This window comes from Rhinoraja longicauda, chromosome 9, assembly GCF_053455715.1.
Source record: "Rhinoraja longicauda isolate Sanriku21f chromosome 9, sRhiLon1.1, whole genome shotgun sequence".
Classification (NCBI taxonomy): Eukaryota; Metazoa; Chordata; class Chondrichthyes; order Rajiformes; family Arhynchobatidae; genus Rhinoraja; species Rhinoraja longicauda.
In genome coordinates, this window is record NC_135961.1 from 43,379,393 (window position 1) to 43,401,620 (window position 22,228).

The 22,228-nt window shown below is 42.5% G+C and overlaps 1 protein-coding gene across 3 annotated transcripts in view; it reads right to left on the reverse strand.

Annotated features, from left to right (window-relative positions):
• Window positions 1-22,228, reverse strand: part of LOC144596679 (inactive phospholipase D5-like) — an 82,350-nt gene that overhangs the window by 13,939 nt on the left and 46,183 nt on the right. The window contains exons 8-10 of one of the 3 annotated variants that reach the window (XM_078405335.1): window positions 14,141-14,306; window positions 4,329-4,425; window positions 1,440-2,433 (exon numbers count right to left, since the gene is read on the reverse strand). In XM_078405335.1, coding sequence (XP_078261461.1) covers window positions 2,420-2,433; window positions 4,329-4,425; window positions 14,141-14,306 — 277 coding nt within the window. In that variant the 3' untranslated portion in view covers window positions 1,440-2,419. Of the gene's footprint in view, window positions 1-1,439; window positions 2,434-3,259; window positions 3,435-4,328; window positions 4,426-14,140; window positions 14,307-22,228 lie in introns of those variants that run through there. The other 2 variants (XM_078405334.1, XM_078405333.1) reach the window with 2 other exon arrangements.

Below are 22,228 nucleotides of genomic sequence, written 5' to 3' on the forward strand. Positions count from 1 at the left end.
AGCTTAGACCAGGAGAAAGCCTTTGACAAAATTCCACATGCATAATGATGAGGGTCTCCAAAATGTGTTTTAGGTGGGGAATCTATAAATGGATTTGAGTAATTTACATAAACTTCTGTAGCACGATCCTAATCAATAGGTGAGAAACAAAAAGCTTCCAAATCAAATCCAAAATTAGACAATATGCCTTGTCTCCTTGTTAACTGTATAGATCCTTTTGTCAAGTCCATTGAGAAGGACACGGAAATAAGGGGAGAGGAGGGGGGGGGATGATGATTCCAGAAAGTGGAGGTCCTTAAGTCCAAGCCTTTCTCTTTCTGGACAAAGTCACTGCTTTCAGACTCATTGTCAGTCCACAGATTAATACACATCTGGCCTCAGGACGGAGGTCAGCAGGAGTAAAAGTGAGGACATTATTTGGCAGCTGGTCTAAGGATCCTTGCATGGTCAGTTTCCATTATACGAAGATCATAAAATTGAGTGAATCCGTGGAACATGTGTAGAAAATCTACAGAAAAAGGGCGAAAATGTACTCAATGTGGCTATCATTCTGATAGTTGCTCTTGTATGTGAAGTTTTGCATTTCCACAGGTATACAAACACCAAGTGCCACCAAGGATGGAAATATCAAATACTAAAGGCTTAGCTTTAAGGGAAGAGGGGCAAAGTTTAAAGGAGATGTACGGGGCAAGTTTTATTTTACACAGAGGGTAGTGAGTGCCTGGAACGCACTGTCTGGGCTGGTGGTTGTAAGTGACAGATATGATAGTAGTATTTAAGAGACTTTTGGGTAAGATTAAGGATGTGCTGGGAATCTAGGGATATGGAATATGTGCAGGCAGATAAGTGATAGTCTTGGCATGATTTGGCACAGACATTGTGGGCTGAAGGGCCTGTTCTTGTGCTGTACTGTTTATGTTCACGGCTTGATTCATTGAATACCCTCATTGGTTCCTATTACAATTTGAACAGCAAATTTGTGTAATGGGTGAAGAATGATGGTGTGGCAGGTTCATTAGAAAATATTTTAACTCTTAGAATTTGTCCTTGTTAGTTCCCTCTGATTATCTAATGATTACGTGCTGTCCTTCAAATGGTTTAATAATCAAATAATATTAAGAATTATTTAATGATGAGTTGAAAGGAGTTCCTAGGTAACAGTAATTGTTACACTCAGTTGAAGTAAGATGATGTAAGATATCAGTAAGTTTGGTTGTATAATTACTTGGTTCGACAGAGTGTACCAAGCAAACGAGCAACTGATGCACCAGTTACACTGCAAAACTGTTTCGAGTTGGACGGTATCCAGATATCTTATCAATATAGGCAGAGGGACAGATTTGCTCCAATCCATCACTTTTACTAATGCTTCATTGAATATTTGAGCAGAACACAATCCATGCCAGAGAGCACAAGATGGATCACAGAACGCTATTTTATGAGCCCATGAATTTGATATCCAGCATGATGATTAGTTCAGATAAAAATGCTTTGGGGCAAATTTTCATCTTCATCATCGAAGTGTTGAGCTGATGCAGAAATACAGAAGTATAATCAGCCATTTTAATAACCGTCTCCACAGATTTACAGTCCATGCAAATGCAGGTGAAGATTTACTCTGATGCCTTGCTACAGAAGTCACATGCAAATTACATATACATCAAAAGGAGCTGGAGGGGATGAGCAGTGACAGCCACATGATGAAATGGGCAAAGATGGGCTGAACGGCCTCCTTCTATATCATAAGGAAATCTGAATGTGTAAATGAATAAGATTCCCATCCAAAAGGCAGCTCTTGTGAAAATGCAGCATTTCTAGTTTTCTAGATGGTTTTTAGTTTTAGAGTCCCCCTACCCCAGGAAAAAAAGCTATTCACCTTACCCATGCCCTTAATGATTTCAGATACTTCTATAAGATTACCTCTTGGCCTCCTACATCCCAGCTTATCCAGCCTCACCTTGTACTCAAATTTTTCAAACCAGGTAACATTACTGTAAACTATTTCTGCACCCTTTCCAGTTCATGCATAAATTAACTTAAACCAAAATTACTAACAATTCAAAAGTAAGTAAATCATTTTACTGACACAAGTAAGATGAGTCATGGCCTCTTTCTGTACCGTAGAATTCCCGTTAATGAACTTATGAACATATGATTCCTTGGCCTGGTGATCACAGATGGGCTCCATTGCAGCAAGTGAATGAAGCAAGAGAACTGGAGCAACTAATAGGAAGATGGGAATCGCAAGAATGGTTGGGTGCAGCTTTTATAATTTGCTATTATAAAATTATAGCAAATTGCTACTTCACCGTTTTTAATAAAGCTTGAGACTGAACCATGTACAACTGGTTGGCCACACATCTTCTGCTCTTAAGTGACAGCCCAGTCCTGTTCCAATCATGCCTATCGAGGGAGTTCTTCAGAATTCACCCTCTGCAGTTTGATGGAGGTGAAAGAGGACAAATGTTTGTCAGCCTCATACAAATGTTTCTAGACAATTTTTCTAAATTGTATCAGAATCCAAAGACCCACTGCAGCGGTGCCTCAATGTTTTACTCTGATCCAGAAAGATTACACAAAATTTGAGCTATCAACATTCACTCACAGCCCCTCCTTTCTGCAATATTCTCTGCTATTTCCTCACCTCTCTTAAGTAGAGGCATTTAGATATGTCCCTTATTAATCCTAGGTTGCCAACTGACATAATGTCCATTAGCAGATGATACAAATTTTCAGGATCCCATCATGGCCGTACTGGTAATGTATTATCCTTACCATGACTGTCGCCTGGTGCATTTCCTCATTAACTCATCTAGCATAGAAAGCTCTTAAATACCTTAACTGTGTGTCATCGCATTTCACAGCCTCTGGGTATCATTAAAAGCTTGGTGAACACATCAAAACCTTGGCACAGCTAAACAATAAGCACCCAATTATTTACACTTCATATTGCCTCGTGAAGGCAGCCGACATTATCAAAGGTCATTCTCTCTTCTCTTGTCAGGCAGATACAAAAGCTTGAAACCACATGCCATCAGATATAAAAAACGGTTCTTTCCTGCTACATTCAGACTCTTGAATGGACCTCTCACGTGGATTAATTCCTGATCTCCTAATCTAGTTCGTTGCTGCCCTTTGCATTTGCTTTATCTGCACTTCCTCTGTAGCTGGAACACCATATTCTGCACTCTGTTTATTTTATTGTTTACGCTGTCTGATGCACTCACTTATAGTATGATTAAGCTCATTTATGGTCTGATCTGCCTGGATAGCACGCAAAACAATGCTCTTCACAGTATCACATTAAACGTGACAATAATAAACTAATATCAACTAATGTTATTCAGACTGAGTTTACTCATCAAGTCTTTCTTCCACCCAAATATTCCACGTTGTGCACAAATCTGAGGATTGTTAACCTGCAGGAAATCTGGCTGACAAAAAAAGAAGAAATTTAATACCATTCTCACAGGGTCTTGTTCATAATATAGAACGTGTTGCACATTAAGAAGAAGATTTAACTATATTTTTAGAGCTTCTAATTAAGCTCATTTGAACAGAGACATTGGAGAAGGATTAAATGATTTTTTGGCTTAAAGGGTGACTAGAGCCGAAAGTGGGAAATACATCTCAGTCATAGAAAATATTTCTGTGTACCTTTTAGGGGTATTTCAGTTAAGTTTCAAGGATAAAACCTGACAGAAAATTCACTAAAAGAGGTAGTTATAGGTTTCAAAAATAGGCATCAAGTGCTGGAGTGGGTCAGGCAGCATGTCTAGAGAACATGGGCAGGTGAGTTTTGGGTCAGAAGTTTGCTATATATTTGGTAGTCAATTATATTTGAAAATTCTTTCAGAGTGAAAAAGAAATTAAAACTGGTAGGTAGAAATTTATTCTTGTTCACCAACACTGAATGACCAATTTATCAACAGCTAGTTGCCACATGTACGGGCAGCACGATGGCACAGCAGTAAAGTTGCTGTCTTACAGCACCGAAGACCCGGGTTCAATCCTGACTACGGGTGCTGTCTGTACAGATTTTTACATTCTCCCCGTGACCTGCCTGGGGTTTCTCCGAGATCTTCAGTTTCCTCCCACACTCCAAAGATGTACAGGTATGTAGGTTAATTGGCTTGGTATAAGTGTAAATTGTACCTAGCGTGTGTAGGATAATGTTAATGTGCGGGTATCACTGGTCAGTGCGGGCTCGGTGGGCCGAAGAGCCTGTTTCCACGCTGTATCTCCAAACTAAATTAACAGCTGTAAATTGTACTCCAGAAATTTGACTACATTGACTTCAGAAAGGAAAGGTATCACCGTTCACTTACTGATATACACTGCTTTATCCGTCACCATGTACTTGTTGCGATTTACGCTAGAAAACATGTCCTCTTCCCCTTCTGAAGTCGGAACAACAAAATATTTCTGAAAGAGACGAAGATGGAAAATAAACCTTGGATGAACCATCAATACAAGCACATTTTCCATATCTTTGCAAATCAGAAAAGAGGTTAAGATAATGAAGTATTCCCAAGTGTCAGCATCAGAATATCTAGCATGTCTTTTCATGTCCTTTATGAAAGGTTTTGTTATTAACATTATAAGAAATGCTGCATAATGGTAGGCAGGACAGCAAATAATTCACACAAATGCTCTTTATTCACTTGGGTGAATCCTCTCCTGCCATGCAATCAGTAAATTATTTAAATGATGTTGTAGAGTGCATAATGATATCGAAAAATGACTCCACTTTGTCATGAGGAAGACAATGTCATGAAAAAGCAATTGGATTCTTCAAACTTTACACTCTTGTACTTGAGCTCCCCATCACAAGGCATGTCTGTCGCAAAAGCTACAATTATTTTTTTTCTCCTCTAGAGATCCAGAGGAGAAAAAAAAAACTGTTCTCTCACAGTATCATTAGTCGCAGAATACTGGGAAAATGGAAACAGAGAAAAATTTTACTTATGCAAAATTTACAGCTCTGTGTAAATTCACCTGCTGACATATGTCATATTGCATCTGTGAGGACCTTATTTTGCACTCATTTTGACTTTTCATTCAAGGTGGCAAGCACCCTTAAGTGTTTAAATTATCTTTCATCATATTCTTGAAGAGAACGAAAGAGCTATCAAGGGTCCATGCCAGGTGCAAGTGTAAGAAAATCCTTCCTGATTACAAGAGCTAAAAGCACCATATATATGGTATCAGCTTGGCTCCAAATATTCACAAATCATAGAACAGTACAGCATAGGAACCGGCTCTTCATTCTACTATGCCTGACCACATTGCCATCTACCTGGGGGTGATCCATATCCCTCTATTGCCCACTGCCTCATGCTTACCTCTCAAATATCGCTGTCATATTTGCTTACACCACCTCCCCTGCAGGGCATTCCAGGCACCTACCACTCTCTGTGCAAAAAACTTGCCCTGCACATCGATATACTAAAACTCACTTTTGTTTGCTTGTTTGTTCCTGAACTACAGCCAAAATGGTACACGACAGCGTGATAATTTTAGGCCTACCTTACTCACCGTCGTCCCTTTGGTGCAAATGGAAGAAGTTTCATTGAAATCGGTGTTATATTTTTTAAGTTATTCACATTTTAAAATTTAAATCTATCTCATAGGGAGGGAGGGGAGAAGGGGGGAGGGTAAGGGGGGATGGAGTGGAGGGGGGAAAGGGAAGGGGGGAGGGGGACTTGGGGGTTGAGGGAGGGAGGGGAGAGGGGGAGGGGAGGTAGGGAGAGGGGGAAGGAGGAGGGGGAGGGGGGGAAGAGGGAGGGAGGGGAGGAGGGGTAGGGGAGAGGAGGGGTGAAGGGGAAGAGGGAGAATGGAGGGGGAGAGGGGAGGAAGGGAGGGGAGGAGGGAGGGGGATGGGAGTGGGAGGGAGCATTGAGGGGAGGAGGGAGGGAGGGGGAAGATGGGAGGGGAAGATGGGAAAGGGGAAGATGGGAAGAGGGGAGGGGGGAGAGGGGAAGAGGGGAGAGGGGAAGAGGGGAGGGGGAAGAGGGGAGGGGGAAGAGGGGAGGGGGAAGAGGGGAGGGGGAAGAGGGGAGGGGGAAGAGGGGAGGGGGAAGAGGGGAGGGGGAAGAGGGGAGGGGGAAGAGGGAAGAGTCAAGTCAAGTCAAGTCAATTTTATTTGTATAGCACATTTAAAAACAACCCACGCTGACCAAAGTGCTGTACATCTGATTAGGTACTAAGGAAAAAAATGAAACATACAGTAGCACGCAAACAGTTCACAGCGCCTCCTCAATGAGCCTCAAACGCTAGGGAGTAGAAATAGGTTTTGAGCCTGGACTTAAAGGAGTCGATGGAGGGGGCAGTTCTGATGGGGAGAGGGATGCTGTTCCACAGTCTAGGAGCTGCAACCGCAAAAGCGCGGTCACCCCTGAGCTTAAGCCTAGACCGAGGGGAAGAGGGGAGGGGGAAGAGGGGAGGGGAAGAGGGGAGGGGGAAGAGGGGTGGGGGAAGAGGGGAGGGGGAAGAGGGGAGGGGGAAGAGGGGAGGGGGGAGGAGAGGGTGCTGCACCAATGCATGAGAGGTTTGGGCCCACTTGGTCTAGTCCCCTTTAAACTTTCCCCCTCTCACCTTTATATTCCTTAAGGTCTGTTTGATTTCAGCTTCCTCATCCTTTAATATGCTTTTTTTAAACTAAACTTATAATGTCCCTTGTCATGAAAGGTTCTTTAACTTTGACATTGTTATCTTTCATTCTCCTGGGAATGTGCTGGTCCTGAGCTTTGACCAGCCGGCCTTTAAGACTCCCACGTAAGATTATAGAGTTATATGATACCGAAATTGGCCCTAGGCACAACTTACCTATGCCGACCAAAGTGTCTCCCTTAGCTTGTCTCATTTGTCCGCATTTAGTCCTTATCTCTTTCCAATTTATGAACCTGCCCAAATGTAACTGGACCCACCTTTACCAGCTCCTCTCACATCTCATTCCATATACTCACCATCCTCCATGTGAAAAGATTGCCCCTCAGCTCCCTTTTAAATCTTTCCTCACTCACCTTAAACTGATGCACTCTAGTTTGGTTTGGTATGGTCTGGTATTTATTTGTCACCTGCACCGAGGTAAAGTAAAACACATTTTTGTGTACAATTCAGAATAAATATCACAATGGGAGAATCTAGGACTCGAGGTCATGGCCTCAGAATTAAAGGACGTTCTTTTAGGAAGGAGATGAGGGGGAATTTTGTTAGTCAGAGGGTGATGAATCTGTGGAATTCTTTGCCACAGAAGACTGTGGCCAAGTCTGGATATATTTAAGGCAATGATAGATAGATTCTTGATTTGTAAGGGGTGTCAGAGGTTATGGGGAGAAGACAGGAGAATGGGATTAGGAGGGGGAGATAGATCAGCCATGATTGAATGGCGGAGTAAATTTGATGGGCCGAATGGCCTATTTCTGCTCCTATTAATTATGATCTTATGAATGCATAAGCACTTAGAAACATATAAGATAAGCATCTCAGATACAATACAAGTATATTGTTAGTTTTAGACTCCAACCCTGGGAAAAAGACTGATTATCCTTATCTATGCTGCTCATGATTTTATAAATCTCTGTAAAATCACCCGTCAGCCTCCTTTGCACCAGGGAAAACAGTCTTAGCCTATCCAGTGTCTTCATATAAAATCATGCCCTCCAGTCCAAACAACATCTTTGTGAATCTTTTTTTGAACTCTAGCTTAATTACATCCTTCCTGTAATATGGTGAGCAGAACTGCACACAATATTCCAGGTGTGATCTCACCAATATCAGGTTGCCCCTCAGCTCCCTTTTAAATCTTTCCCCACTCACCTTAAACCGATGCACTCTAGTTTGGTTTGGTATGGTATTTATTTGTCACTTGCACCATCTAGTACAACTACAACATGGCGTCCCAACTCTTGTACTCAGTGTCCCATCAGTGAATGCAAGCCTGCTATACACTTTGCTCACAACCCTGCCTACCTGCCTTCACATTCAGAGAACTATACACTTGTAACCCAAAGTCTCTCTATTCTGCAACACTCCCCAGGCTCCTGTCATTCACAGTGCATGCCCTGTCATTCACAGTGTCATGTCCTGCCCTGGTTAATCTCCATAAATGTAACACTTCACACTTGCACGAGTTAAATTCCATCTCCCATTCCTTTGCCCACTTTTCTAGATCATGTTGCAATCTGAGATCATTCACTGTCCATTTTATCAGCAATTTTGACCTCATCTGCAAAATTATTAACATTCTCATCCAAATGGTTAATATAAATGACAAACAAAAGGAGATCCAGCACAGATTCCTGTGCCACACAGGCTCCAACCTGAATAACAACCATTCACTAAAACCCTCTGATTCCCTCCACCAAGCTAATAAGTAATGGACAGCTTATCTTGGATCCCATGTGATCTCAACTTCCGCACTAGCCAACCATGCAGGACCTTGTCAAAAGCCTTGCTAAAGTTGTTGTGGACAACGTCTACCGCCTTCTCCCATCAATCATCTTGGTCACCATTTCAAAAAATTCAATCAAATTCACGAGCCATGATTTCCCATGCACAAAGCCATGCTGACTATTCACAATTAGTAGTTGCCTTTCCAAATATAAATAGATCTTGTCTCTCAGAATCTCCTCTGGTAACTTTCCCACTGCTGATGTTAGGCTCGCCGCTTATCCTTGCTTCTTAAATAAATGCACAGCATTAGTCACCCTCCAGTCTTCCGGTACCTCACCTGTGGGTCTCCCAATGTGTTTCTTTCCATTCCTCCCTGATACTATTGCAACATGCTTTTTCCTCGATTCTGCGTTTTCATCTGAGAATCAGTCTTATCCTTTTCATAAATTCTTCATCAGTTCATAAGTGATAAAAGCAGAATTAAGCTATTCGGCCAATCTTGTCTACTCCGCTATTCAATCATGGCTGCTCTGTCTTTCCCTCTTAACTCCATTCTCCTGCCTTTCCCCCTTAACCCCTGGCACCTGTACTAATCAAAAATATATCTATCTCTGCCTTAAAAATATCCATTGACTTGGCCTCCACAGCCTTTTCTATAAGTATCTTAAACCTTCCAAAATTTCTTTACTGTTCACATAATGCTTCCCCAATTAAGCTTCCATTACTTGGCCAGGGAAATTCCCAATATAAGATCTAGTATAACCCCATCCCCAGTTCGACTATCTATATATTGTTTCAAGAAACCTTCCTGGACACACCTAACAATACTGCCCTGTCGAAGCACCTGGCACTTATTGCTTCCCAGTCAATATTGGGGAAGTTAAACAAGTAAAACAACAATAATGCCATTGTTTGTAGACCTTTCTAAGATCTGTCTTCATATCTGTTCCTCCAGCTCCCATGGCTATTGGGAGGCCTAGAGTATAACCCCATCATAATGTTCGCACCTTATCCATGCAAGGATAGTGGTGAGCCTAACATTGTTGCAAAGTCTATCAACAATCCAAAGTTGAATGTCAAGAAATAAGTTAGTGGAAAGACACAACATGCTGGAGTAACTCAGTGGGTCAAGCAGCATCTCTGGAGAGCATGGGTAGGTGATGTTTCGGGTCAGAACCCTACTTCAGGATCCTTCTTTCCTTGGGATAACCAGCATCTGCAGTTCCTTGTTTCTAAATAAGTGAGTGTGATTAAAACTGTACAGGTATCAACATTAAACACACTACTGAACCAAGTTCCTGAATTATTAAGACTCACAAATGGAGGAACAGAGAGGGAAATTAAATACATTCTACACATTTAGAGCCTACTGTATATATATTTTAATATGATTTTATCTCAGTCTCGCAAAAAAAAGTATTGGATTTATGTAATGATCCCAAATGCTTTGAAGCCAGTGTCATGCTTTTGAAGAGTAGTCATGGCTGATAAAGTAAGGGAGGACGATTGTCAAGTCAACTTTATTTGTCACATACATATACAAGATGTGCAGTGAAATGAAAGTGGCAACGCCTGCGGATTGTGCTAAAACTACAAAACAGAACAGAACTTTATTTTATTTTTTTAACACAAAAAGTAAATTAATACAGTAAATTAAATTAGTCCCTGGTGATATGAGAGTTAACAGTCCTGATGGCTGTAGATCAATCCCCAAGGCGGATTTGATCCATGCCTGACTTTCGTATTGCTGACCTGATCTATGGTCCATGCCTGGTTTTCGTATGTTATCTGTACTATGCTGCTGATTAAATTCCGGCACTTTGTAACCGTAATGCATGCCTTGCAGAGGCTCTCACATTGACTCTCTGCATGAACTTTGCTGGGGTGGTAGGGGTCCCCCATAATTGCTGGCTCTGGATCAATAGACAATAGGTGCAGGAGTAGGCCATTCGGCCCCTCGAGCCAGCACCGCCATTCAATGTGATCATGGCTGATCATTCTCAATCAGTACCCCGTTCCTGCCTTCTCCCCATACCCCCTGACTCTGCTATCCTTAAGAGCTCTATCTAGCTCTCTCTTGAATGTATTCAGAGAACTGGCCTCCACTGCCCTCTGAGGCAGAGAATTCCACAGATTCACAACTCTCTGACTAAAAAAGTTTTTCCTCATCTCTGTTCTAAATGGCCTACCCATTATTCTTAAACTGTGGCCCCTGGTTCTGGACTCCCCCAACATTGGGAACATGTTTCCTGCCTCTAACATGTCCAACCCCTTAATAATCTTATACGTTTCGATAAGATCCCCTCTCATCCTTCTAAATTCCAATGTATACAAACCTAGTCGCTCCAGTCTTTCAACATATGACAGTCCCGCCATTCCGGGAATTAACCTAGTAAACCTACGCTGCACGCCCTCAATGGCAAGAATATCCTTCCTCAAATTTGGAGACCAAAACTGCACACAGTACTCCAGGTGCGGTCTCACTAGGGCCCTGTACAACTGCAGAAGGACCTCTTTGCTCCTATACTCAACTCATCTTGTTATGAAGGCCAACATTCCATTGGCTTTCTTCACTGCCTGCTGTACCTGCATGCTTCCTTTCAGTGACTGATGCACTAAGACACCCAGATCACGTTGTACGTCCCCTTTTCCTAACTTGACACCATTCAGATAATAATCTGCCTTCCTATTCTTACCACCAAAGTGGATAACCTCACACTTATCTACATTAAACTGCATCTGCCATGCATCCGCCCACTCACACAACCTGTCCAAGTCACCCTGCAACCTCATAGCATCTTCCTCACAGTTCACACTGCCACCTAGCTTTGTATCATCGGCAAATTTGCTAATGGTACTTTTAATCCCTTCATCCAAGTCATTGATGTATATTGTAAATAGCTGCGGTCCCAACACCGAGCCTTGCGGTACCCCACTAGTCATTGCCTGCCATTCTGAAAGGGACCCATTTATCCCCACTCTTTGCTTTCTGTCTGTCAACCAACTTTCTATCCATGTCAGTACCCTACCTCCAATACCATGTGCTCTAATTTTGCCCACCAATCTCCTATGTGGGACCTTGTCAAAGGCTTTCTGAAAGTCGAGGTACACCACATCCACCGGCTCTCCCCTGTCAATTTTCCTAGTTACATCCTCAAAAAATTCCAGTAGATTAGTCAAGCACGATTTCCCCTTCGTAAATCCATGCTGACTCGGAACAATCCTGTTACTGCGATCCAAATGCTCCGCAATTTCGTCTTTTATAATTGACTCCAGCATCTTCCCCACCACTGATGTCAGACTAACTGGTCTATAATTTCCCGTTTTCTCTCTCCCTCCTTTCTTGAAAAGTGGGATAACATTAGCTACCCTCCAATCCACAGGAACTGACCCGGAATCTATAGAACATTGGAAAATAATCACTAATGCGTCCACAATTTCTAGAGCCACCTCCTTAAGCACAGTGGGATGCAGACCATCAGGCCCTGGGGATTTATCAGCCTTGAGTCCCATTAGTCTACCCAAAACTTTTTCCTGCCTAATGTGGATTTCCTCCAGTTCCTCTGTCACCCTAGGATCTCTGGCCACTAGAACATCTGGGAGATTGTTTGTATCCTCCACAGTGAAGACAGATCCAAAGTACCGGTTCAACTCGTCTGCCATTTTCTTGTTCCCCATAATAAATTCCCCTGCTTCTGTCTTCAAGGGACCCACATTTGCCTTGACTATTTTTTTCCTCTTCACATACCTAAAAAAGCTTTTACTATCCTCCTTTATATTATTGGCTAGTTTACCCTCGTACCTCATCTTTTCTCCCCGTATTGCCTTTTTAGTTATCTTGCACCTCCTGATGTATAGGTCCTGCAGGGGGGTGAGTGTAGTTCCCATAGTGCGTTCAGCCGAACGCACTACTCTCCGCAGAGCCTTCCTGTCATGGGCAGAGCTATTCCCAAACCAGATTGTGATGTTTCCGGACAAGATGCTTTCTACAGCCCCAGAGTAGAAGCAATTTATCCACAACAATTTTTTATAAGCAATGAAATAATGCTCATTTCATTTATTTTTTATTCAATGAATTTGGCTTAAGGCCATCTTTAGGCGAAGATTCTTTTATTGTTTTTTAAATTACACCACAAGGTTCTTTTAATTCCATTTGAGAGGGCAGGGAAATTTAAAAACACATAAAAATGGCACCTCCAATGATGTAGCACTCAGTGGATTATGTTCAAGAGTTCAGAGTAGGTCTCAACCTTCTGTCTCAAAGATAAGAATTCATCAATGAGCAAAGGCTGAAGCTTTAATGTTTTTATGTTCTTTTTTAACAAGATCATCCAAATCCTCCCACTGCAGAATTACAATCGAAAGAAAAGATTCAATTTATCCCCTTACAATAAAACTTAATAAGAAACTATTTGGGAAAATTTTAGACAGGGAGAGCGTGACATCACTAATGGACAGTGTGATTTATAGGAATCAATTCCTTCTCAATCAAATTATGAATGTAAACTTGCAGCAGAGTGCAATGAGGTTTGCTCTCCTGGCAAATAGACATTTTAAAATTCTCATTTCCAATTTATTTTATTGTGATTTTGTCAGGCCAATGGCATGTTTACAACTTTCTCAAGGTAAGCAATTAATAACCAGTGATTTCATGATGGTAATCCATTAGGAAGCCTTCAATAGCGACATAGTTCCCTTTCTGAAGTAGTTTAGCTATGGTACTGAGGAACTCAAGACCATGCAGTGTTTTGGAGGTGGGGATGATTGTAGGGAGGGTACACGCATGTAATTTTCTGGCTGGAGAAAACAATGTGGACACAACTCACTGTGAATCTATAGATCAATTAGACAGTATCAACTTTTCAAATGCATATAATACATCTTTCTATTAGGATACAGTATGTCCTTTGAAGCACGGCATTGGGCAAGTAGGGAAGGGGAGATAGATGACGAGTTCATAGTTCCCAAAGTCTTACACCATTGTTGTTCTCTTATTTTAATGTGTACTCCCCTAATTACCTCTAAACTGAGCATCTTGCAAGGCCATTTCAGAATGAACCACTTTGAGAGGCCTGATGTAATTTCTTCAGACATTGGTGGACACGAAGGTTTAATTGCCTGAGCAGAAATTCTCCGGCCACTGTTTGAAATCTCCAAGCCTCTAGATGCCTAGCCAGCAATTTAACCCCCTGCAACTATACCCACATCGAGATTGATTGCCATAATTGGTTAACAAATCCATTGTTATAATATGTAAATTCCAAGAGGGATTTGGGACTTTGGCAATTTATCTATTGCTAGGTACATCGTTAGATACTATACCTCATGACTCTCCATTACTGAAAACAGTCTATCATAATCCATTCAAGAGTATAACTTATGCCAATATTATACCCATTTTGCATTAATTGTGCCTACTTTTCTCTCCACTTGTTTGGTGGAATATTTCCAATGTACAGGGTTCCTTTATGGGCAATTGTCTCCGTGCCACCCGTTTGTTGATAATGCTTCTCACTCGTGGATCATTCATGTGCCATTAATTAGATCCAACCAGTGCAATGGTAATCTAGTGCTGCAACCCAGTTAACTATTCCCCCATGTCCTCCACCCACCCACCCACCCACCACGGTACCAACTGCAGAGCAATGGGCTGAGGCAGCTGCAGGTATGGTTGTCAGTTGTGGAGCGCCAATCATTAGGCATGCACGAGGGGATGGGAACTGGTGCCGCCAGCTACACTCACCACGTCAAAGCTGCAGTTGATGGGTTTAATGCAGAACATTTTGAGAGACCACAGAAAGTTGAACATTGGCGCATATGTTTCCTTCCAGCAGCTGACCAACAGTCGCACCTTCACATTCCGCAGAAAGAGAGCTTCCCGCAACCCATTTTCTATCAGAGGCCAGTACCTGGGAATAAAAAACATAATTACTGCTTTCCCTGAGTGGTACAAATGCAGCTTATTGGTTCCAGTGGTTTCCAGCCTTAGTCAATTTCTCAGCTAGTGCATTTCAACAGGTTAATCAATGGATTTAATGCTACTCTGGGCTGCACCCAGTAGGAAAAGAGACCAAAATATTCATTTCATCCAGCCGGAATGGATTTATTTGTCTTATATGGTTTTTATGTAGAAGTTGGCCCTTCGGCCCAACTCATTAATACTGACCAAGATGCCTTCCCCTATGCCTTGTTTACATTTGGCCCTTATCCCTCTGAGCTTTTCCCATCCATGAACCTGTCCAAATGTCTTTTCCATGTTGTAATTATAACTGCTTCTACAACTTCCTATAGTTCCATATCTCTTTCATCCTCTGTAGGGAAAACCTGCCCCTCAGATCCTCTTTAACTCTTCCGTACACACCTTAAACCTATGCCTCAGTTTTAGAATTTTCTTTCCTGGGAAAAAGATTATGACCCGTCCTTTTCTTTTCAACTCATTTAAAAAATATCTCTAAGCTCACCTCTCAACCTCCTTTACTCCAGGAAAATTGGTCCCAGTCTATTCAGACTCTCCTTTTAACTCAAGCCCTCCAGTAACTCTTTTCTGCACCCTCACGAGATTTATCATATCCTTCCTGTAGTGTAACAACCAGAAATGTATACAGTACTACAATTCTGGTCACACCAATGTCTTATACAGTTGTAACTTGATATCCCAACTTGGCCAATGGTAGGGACCAATGAAGGTCTGTGGACCCAGAGCTGAGAAGTGAAAGTAAGCTCGACCGCTCCAAACTGCGCTTCAGTGCTTCAACGTTCTACGTTCCTGAATGAGTTGGCTATTTACATGCTGGAAAAGAAAGACTTTATTTTAGACTAGAGATACAGTGTGAAAATAGGCCCTTTGGCCCTCTGAGTCCATGCCAATCAGCGATCACCCGTACTCTAGCACTATCCTACACACTAGGGACAAGTTACAATTTACAGAAGCCAATTACCCTGCAAACCTGTAAGTTGTTGGAGTGTGGGAAAAAACCGGAGCACCATATTCACTGGTTTCAAGGGAGAGTTAGATTTAGCTCTTAGGGCTAACGGAATCAAGGGATACGGGGAAAAAGCGGGAACGAGGTACTCATTTTGGATGATCAGCTGGCTGGCTCGAAGGGTCGAATGACCTACTCCTGCACCTATTTTCTATGTTTCTGTGTTTCACCCAGAGAAAACCCACGTGGTCATAGGGAGAACGTACAAACTCCGTACAAACAGCAACTATAGTCAGAAACAAACACAGTTCTCTGGCGCTGTAAGGCAGCAACTCAACCATTGCACTACTGTGCTGGCCTCATTAAATTTTGAAAAATGTTGTGTGTCATGCTGATGCCTGATTTCCCAGCAATGTTAAATGGAAGCATTGAGCAAGACTCGCTACACGCATTTCATCATGTGCACTTCCAACTTCCTTCCGTAGCTTGCCCCAGGGAAGGGCTCACCTGCAGGAAAATGCATGTGCTACCTCACCTCCCTCATGCTCTGCACCCTCCTGTTGTGCCTGTGTATGACTCGATTCTACTCGTGTATGATCGGATTTGCCTGGATAGAAGGCAAAACAAATTCTCGGTACATGTGACAATAAGAAACCAATACCAACACCCTCTGCTCTGGCAGCAACCTACTTCTCTGCAGTGTTATTCCATGTGCCAGTCCCACTCAGAGCTGCCTTTTAAATCACATATGGTGCCAGTATCTGAACTGGTGGCTGAGAGTGAACAATACGTTAGCACAGCTTGTAGCCCTGCTATCTCACAGCTCCAGATACCTTGGTCTGATCCTGACCTATGGTGCTATCTGTGTGGAGCTTGCACATTTTCATGCCTCTGCACGGGCTTCCTCCAGGTGCTCCATTTTCCTTTCATATCTCAACAACGAGCGCAGAATCACAAGAGGAGGGAAAGATTTAATAGGAACCCAAGGGGTAACTTTGTCCACACAAAGAGCGGTGGTTGTATGGGACGAGCTGCCAGAGGAGGTAGTTGCGGCAGGTACTATCGCAATGTTTAAGAAACATTTAGACAGTTACATGGATAGGACAGATTTGAAGGCATATGGGCCAAATGCAGGCAGGTGAGTCTAGTGTAGACAATAGACAATAGGTGCAGGAGTAGGCCATTCAGCCCTTCGAGCCAGCACCACCATTCAATGTGATCATGGCTGATCACTCTCAATCAGTACCCTGTTCCTGCCTTCTCCCCATACCCCCTCACTCCGCTATCCTTAAGAGCTCTATCCAGCTCTCTCTTGAAAGCATCCAACGAACTGGCCTCCACTGCCTTCTGAGGCAGAGAATTCCACACCTTCACCACTCTCTGACTGAAAAAGTTCTTCCTCATCTCCGTTCTAAATGGCCTACCCCTTATTCTTAAACTGTGGCCCCTTGTTCTGGATTGTTGGACATGTTGGCTGGTGTGGGCAAGTTGGGCTGAAGGGCCTGTTTCCACGTTGTATGACACTATGACTCTATGCGAATGCTGGAATCTGTCAAAAAAAGCAGAGCTGCTGGTGGAACTCAGCAAGTCATACAGCATCTGTGGAGAGAAATGGACCATCAACATGCCATTTTCCTCCACAGATGCTGTCTGACCCGTTGATTCCCCCAGTGGCTCTCCTTTTTTTGTCAATGATGTGTGTGTGTGTGTCGGTAGCTTAATTGGCTGCTGTAAATTGCCCTGGTGTGTAGGTGAGTGGTAAAATCCGGGGGGAGTTGCCATGAAGATGATAAGAATAAAATGGGATTGGTGTAAATGGATGCTTGATGGTCAATGTGGACTTTGTGAACTGAAGGGTCCATTCCTACACTGTATCATTACTATGAGCAATGAATACTTTTTCATCATTGCCTATCCTGCTGTTTCTGACCTTCTTCATCAGGCTGCACCTCTTAGTTCAGTCAATCAGCAGAAATCCACCAGTGTTTAAGGCATCCTCACAAAGCAAGGCCTAAACTTTGGACAGTGCTCTGCATTTGCTGCAGTCAGGTTTGAAGTGCCTGCAAATGGGTCAGGGTTGTTGCTTGGTGCATGCTTCATTATTGTTGTCTTGAAGAGGTGGGATTGGGGGTTAGAGGTGAGGGGAGTGAGATGCAGAAGCGGGGAGACCATAATGCTAATTAAGAGCAACTGGCTGCATTGTTGCAAAATATTATTATACTTAGTACATAAGCAATTTGCTCGCTGTTTGTCAAGACCCAAAATACCTCACTGTCAATAGTTTGAAATATAATCAGGGTATAACATGGAAAATGCACAGCAAGCTCCCACAAACAGCACTGTGATTAATGATCAGCTAATCTGGTCCAGCACACCAGAGGCAAACTCCCTGCTCTTCCTCTGCGCATTATCACATTGCAGTCAACAGGACTGGCTGTGGCCGAACAGCTGCTGGGTTTCCTCGATTACAACGGCAATTACTCTGCAAAAGTTCCTTCATTAGCTGCGAGCTCTCATCTTGCCCTGACTCATGAAAGGTGCTCCAGAAATGCAAACAGAGTCAACGTGGTGGAATATAAACCAATGTGTCGAATGGGATTCCAGCCAACTCTGTTCTGCTTTCCAGCATCACTGTATCAGAGAAATGGGGGAAAAAGACGCAGTGCGTCAAATGCAAACTTTTTTGAGATCGTGCCAGTAAAGGAGAGCTGCTGGAGGAACTAATCTGGTTGGGCAGCATTGGTGGAGGACAATGGATAGTCCAGCAGCACTACTTTGATTGCCGCTGATTCCAGCGTTTGCAGTCTCTTGCATCTCCTTTTTTAAGAACATACCTAATTTTTAGATACTTCGATGAAGGGAAGAAAGGAGTGAGATCAAAATATGGTTAAAAAGCAAATGGATGCAGTTTGCACACTGGAATATTTGGGGTTTTCAGTTGAACACAAATCTGGGTCATATAAACCTGATTGAATTCTTTTGCATCATTTGCTTGCAGGCATTGGTATTAAAACTTTCAATGACGACTGCACTGATGGAAAGTACTTTAGAATATTTTTTCGTGCCCTTTTGCAGTGGCACCAATAAGAATTAGTATTTATAACACGTGAAAATAGTCACAAGATCAAACGTCGGAGGGTAGTTTATCTGTGGAACTCATTACCACAGAGGGCTATGGAGGCCAAGTCAGTGGATATTTTTAAGCCAGAGATAGACAAATTCTTGATTAGACACAAAAAACTGGAGTAACTCAGCGGGACAGGTAGCATCTCTGGAGAGAAGGAATGGGAAACGTCACCCATTCCTTCTCTCCAGAGATCCTGCCTGTCCCTCTTTTTGTGTCTATCTTCGGTTTAAACCAACATCAGCACTTCCTTCTAGCAAAATTCTTGATTAGAATGGGTGTCAAGGATTATGGGGAGAAGGCAGGAAAATGGGATTAGGAGGCAGAGATCAGCCATGATTGAATGGTGCTGTCGACTCGATGGGCCGAATGGCCTAATTCAACTCCTATAACTTATGAACTTGTGAAAAGGATGTTCCCTGACCACTTTTATACTTTCATGCTGAATGAGTGAAATGTAGGAAGTGTAATTTCCTCCCCATACCTGCCTTGTTGAGCTGCTTAAGAATTTTGTATATTTTAATATCAACACACGTTTTTCTAAACTCTTGCACACATGAACCCCCAGCCTACCCAATCTCTCCTAAGATAGACACAAAAAGCTGGAGTAACTCAGCAGGTCAGGCAGCATCTCTGAAGAAAAGGAATAGGCGATGGTTTGGGTCGCGACCCTCTCCTTACGTGCCAGATTTTCCATCACAGGTGAATCTTTGCTGCACTCCCTCTGAGGAAAGTATAATTTCAAAAAAAGAAACCAAAATTGTACACAATACTTCAGATGTGGTGTCCAGGCAGAGTAAAGCAGCCCAACAGTTACATTCACTACACGTTCTCCTAGACTTACGTTGTTCACAACACAACCCTTCGATGTGCAGAGAAAGGCCATTTACCCCATTGTGCCTGTGCCATCTCTTTTCATATCTATCCTCACAATATTTTGTTTAATCACTTGGCCCATCACTTGAGTGATCTTCAATACTTCACCTCTCACCTCTCCTCCACCATTACACTGAGCACCGGCTCACCACAGGGCTGTGTGTTGAGCCCCATCCTTTACTCCCTCTACACTCACGACTGCGCCCCCACCCATCCCACCAACACCATCATCAAGTTCGCGGATGACACGACTGTGGTTGGACTCATCTCAGGAGGAGATGAGACAGCCTATAGGGATGAAATCCAAAGGCTGGCAGCATGGTGTTCAGTGAACAATCTGGTCCTGAACTCCTCCAAAACAAAGGAACTTATAATTGACTTTAGAAAAACCAGTGTAGAATACGACCCACTCTACATCAATGGGGTCTGTGTGGAAAGGGTACCCGCTTTCAGGTTCCTGGGTACGCACATCGCAGAGGATCTTACCTGGTCTACCAACACCATCACCACAGTAAAGAAGGCACAGCAGAGACTCCACTTCCTGAGGATCCTCAGGAAAACCAACCTGCAGGAGAAGCTCATGTTGTCCTTCTATCGCTGCTCCATCGAGTGTGCTGGCATACTGTATAACCACATGGTACGCCAGCTGCTCAGAAAAGGACAGGAAGGCCCTTCAGAGGGTCATCACGACGGCCCAGAAGATCATCGGCTGCTCACTGCCCTCCCTGGAGCACCTGTTCAGCCTACGCTGCCTCAGTAGAGCAGGCAAAATAATAAAAGATCCATCCCACCCCGGCCACCGTCTGTTTGTTCATCTGCCCTCTGGTCGACGTTTCAGGTCGATCAAATCCCGAACAAACAGACTTAAGAACAGTTTTTACCCCAGGGCCATACGAGAACTGAACACTACCTTTGCACTAGGCAACACCGTTAAAAAATCTTGTACTTAATATAATTGTATTTATGTATTTATTTGGTTTTGCATTTATTGCATATATGTTTGTACGCACCGTCAGGATTGGCTATTTTTTAATTTCGTTGTACTCGTTGCAATGACAATAAATGAATATTATTATTATTATTAATTCAGATTGGTTCAGGCCAATTCCTTCTTTGGTCTGAACATTTGTGATTAAATCTATATAAGCTGGTCTATGTACAACTCTAAACCTAGAGTACAGATCTATACATACGTGTCAAGTCAGTACAAAGTATTATCGACAAATCTAATCCCTGGGAATCGGGCTGTAAACAAATCAGATCCAAACATTTGCAGGAGAGTATAAATCACACACACAGGGTGAAAAAAGTCTCATCCCAAACATGGGGCTGTCAACAAGTCTAATTACATTTCATAAATCAAATAACAATACATCAAGCCCCACACAAATTGAATTCAACCACACTGGGCTGGACACAAATCTAATCAAAATATGCCGCACGGGTATTCAACTCTAATTATCAACTCGATTCCCTTCTTTATGTTTCTCTGAAATATCTCGAGCAAGCAAAAAAAAAACAATACAATGGAGAGCAGGATTTTGTACAAAGTAATCAGAACTTCCTCGGATGTTTAATAATTAGGTTTTTACTGGGGATGTAATCTCACAGCTAAACATATATAAAATGTTTTCAGATAAACAGGTGGTAAAGTAATAATTACCTTCTCTGCATTTAATGAGAATCAAACCATTCAGATTGTGGAAAATATTCCATTATATTATAAAGATTGCTCTCCACCCTGAGACGTGAATAAAGTCTGGAACCAGATTATCCTGGTGATGAGGCCTGTGACTGTATACTGCAGTCAATACATTATCATTGAAAAAAAACTAAGCTTCAACTGGGTCTCAACGTTCCGTGAGAAAGCTAAACACCCAATCTTAAAAATGGCAAATATCACATCTTGGAGATATGGACCAAAGATTCCTCGTCTAATGTCAGCAAACCCCCCCAAATTTGGAATAATAACCCTATAAATTACATTCTAAGTAGCACTGATAAGCAATTGAGTAAGTAATTCAACTTTTATCTTGATGTTCCGAGTATGAGAATTAATTTGTTGACAATATCACAGAGCATCTATAAGCTGCCAAGTGCATAAATTGCATTGATTTGTTGTGTCTGGAATATAAACAGCATCTGGTTTCATGTTGCCAAATTTCTAAACTGCGTTGTGCATAATGAAATAAAGATACAAAGCACTGGTGCGAGATTTACCCCAGCCAGTTTGTAAAGTGTGATAGACGCAAAGTGTTGGAGTAACCCAGCAGGTGAGGCAACATCTCTGGAGACAAAGGATAGGTGATTTTTTGGGTTGGGGCCCTTCCTCAGACTCTGAGGAAGGGTTCCAACCCGAAACGTCACCTATCCTTTTCAGGCAGAGATGCTGCCTGACCCACTGAGTTTCCCCAGAACTTTGTGTCTATCTTTGGTATAACCTATGTCTGCAGTTCCTTGCTTCTACAGTTTGTAAAGTGTGTTTATTTTGCCAACCCCACCCACCTACCTCTATCCCTCTTTTGAAGAGATTACCTGATGCTAGGGTTTGCCTATAAAATGCCATCACATCACCAAAGTTCCCATCTCTTCACGTGACCAGCAACAGATTATTAAACTATCAAATCCAAATCAGATATCTTTGAGGTCATTCTTGCATGGAATGTCAGGAGTTGAGTCCCTACTTTCCCCACATTTTCTTTCCCAGATTGCCAATTGATGTCAATTCAAGCACTACTTAATCCTAATTCACCACGAAACAGGAATGAAATTTAGAACCTCATGGTTTAGTTCATGGCTGAGCAAGCAGTCTACAGTGACATTAGAGCCAATGCAAATTTATAGAGAGTTTGCAATTTAAGTACTACCAACTATAAATTATCTAAATTATCATTGGAGGCATGCAAGA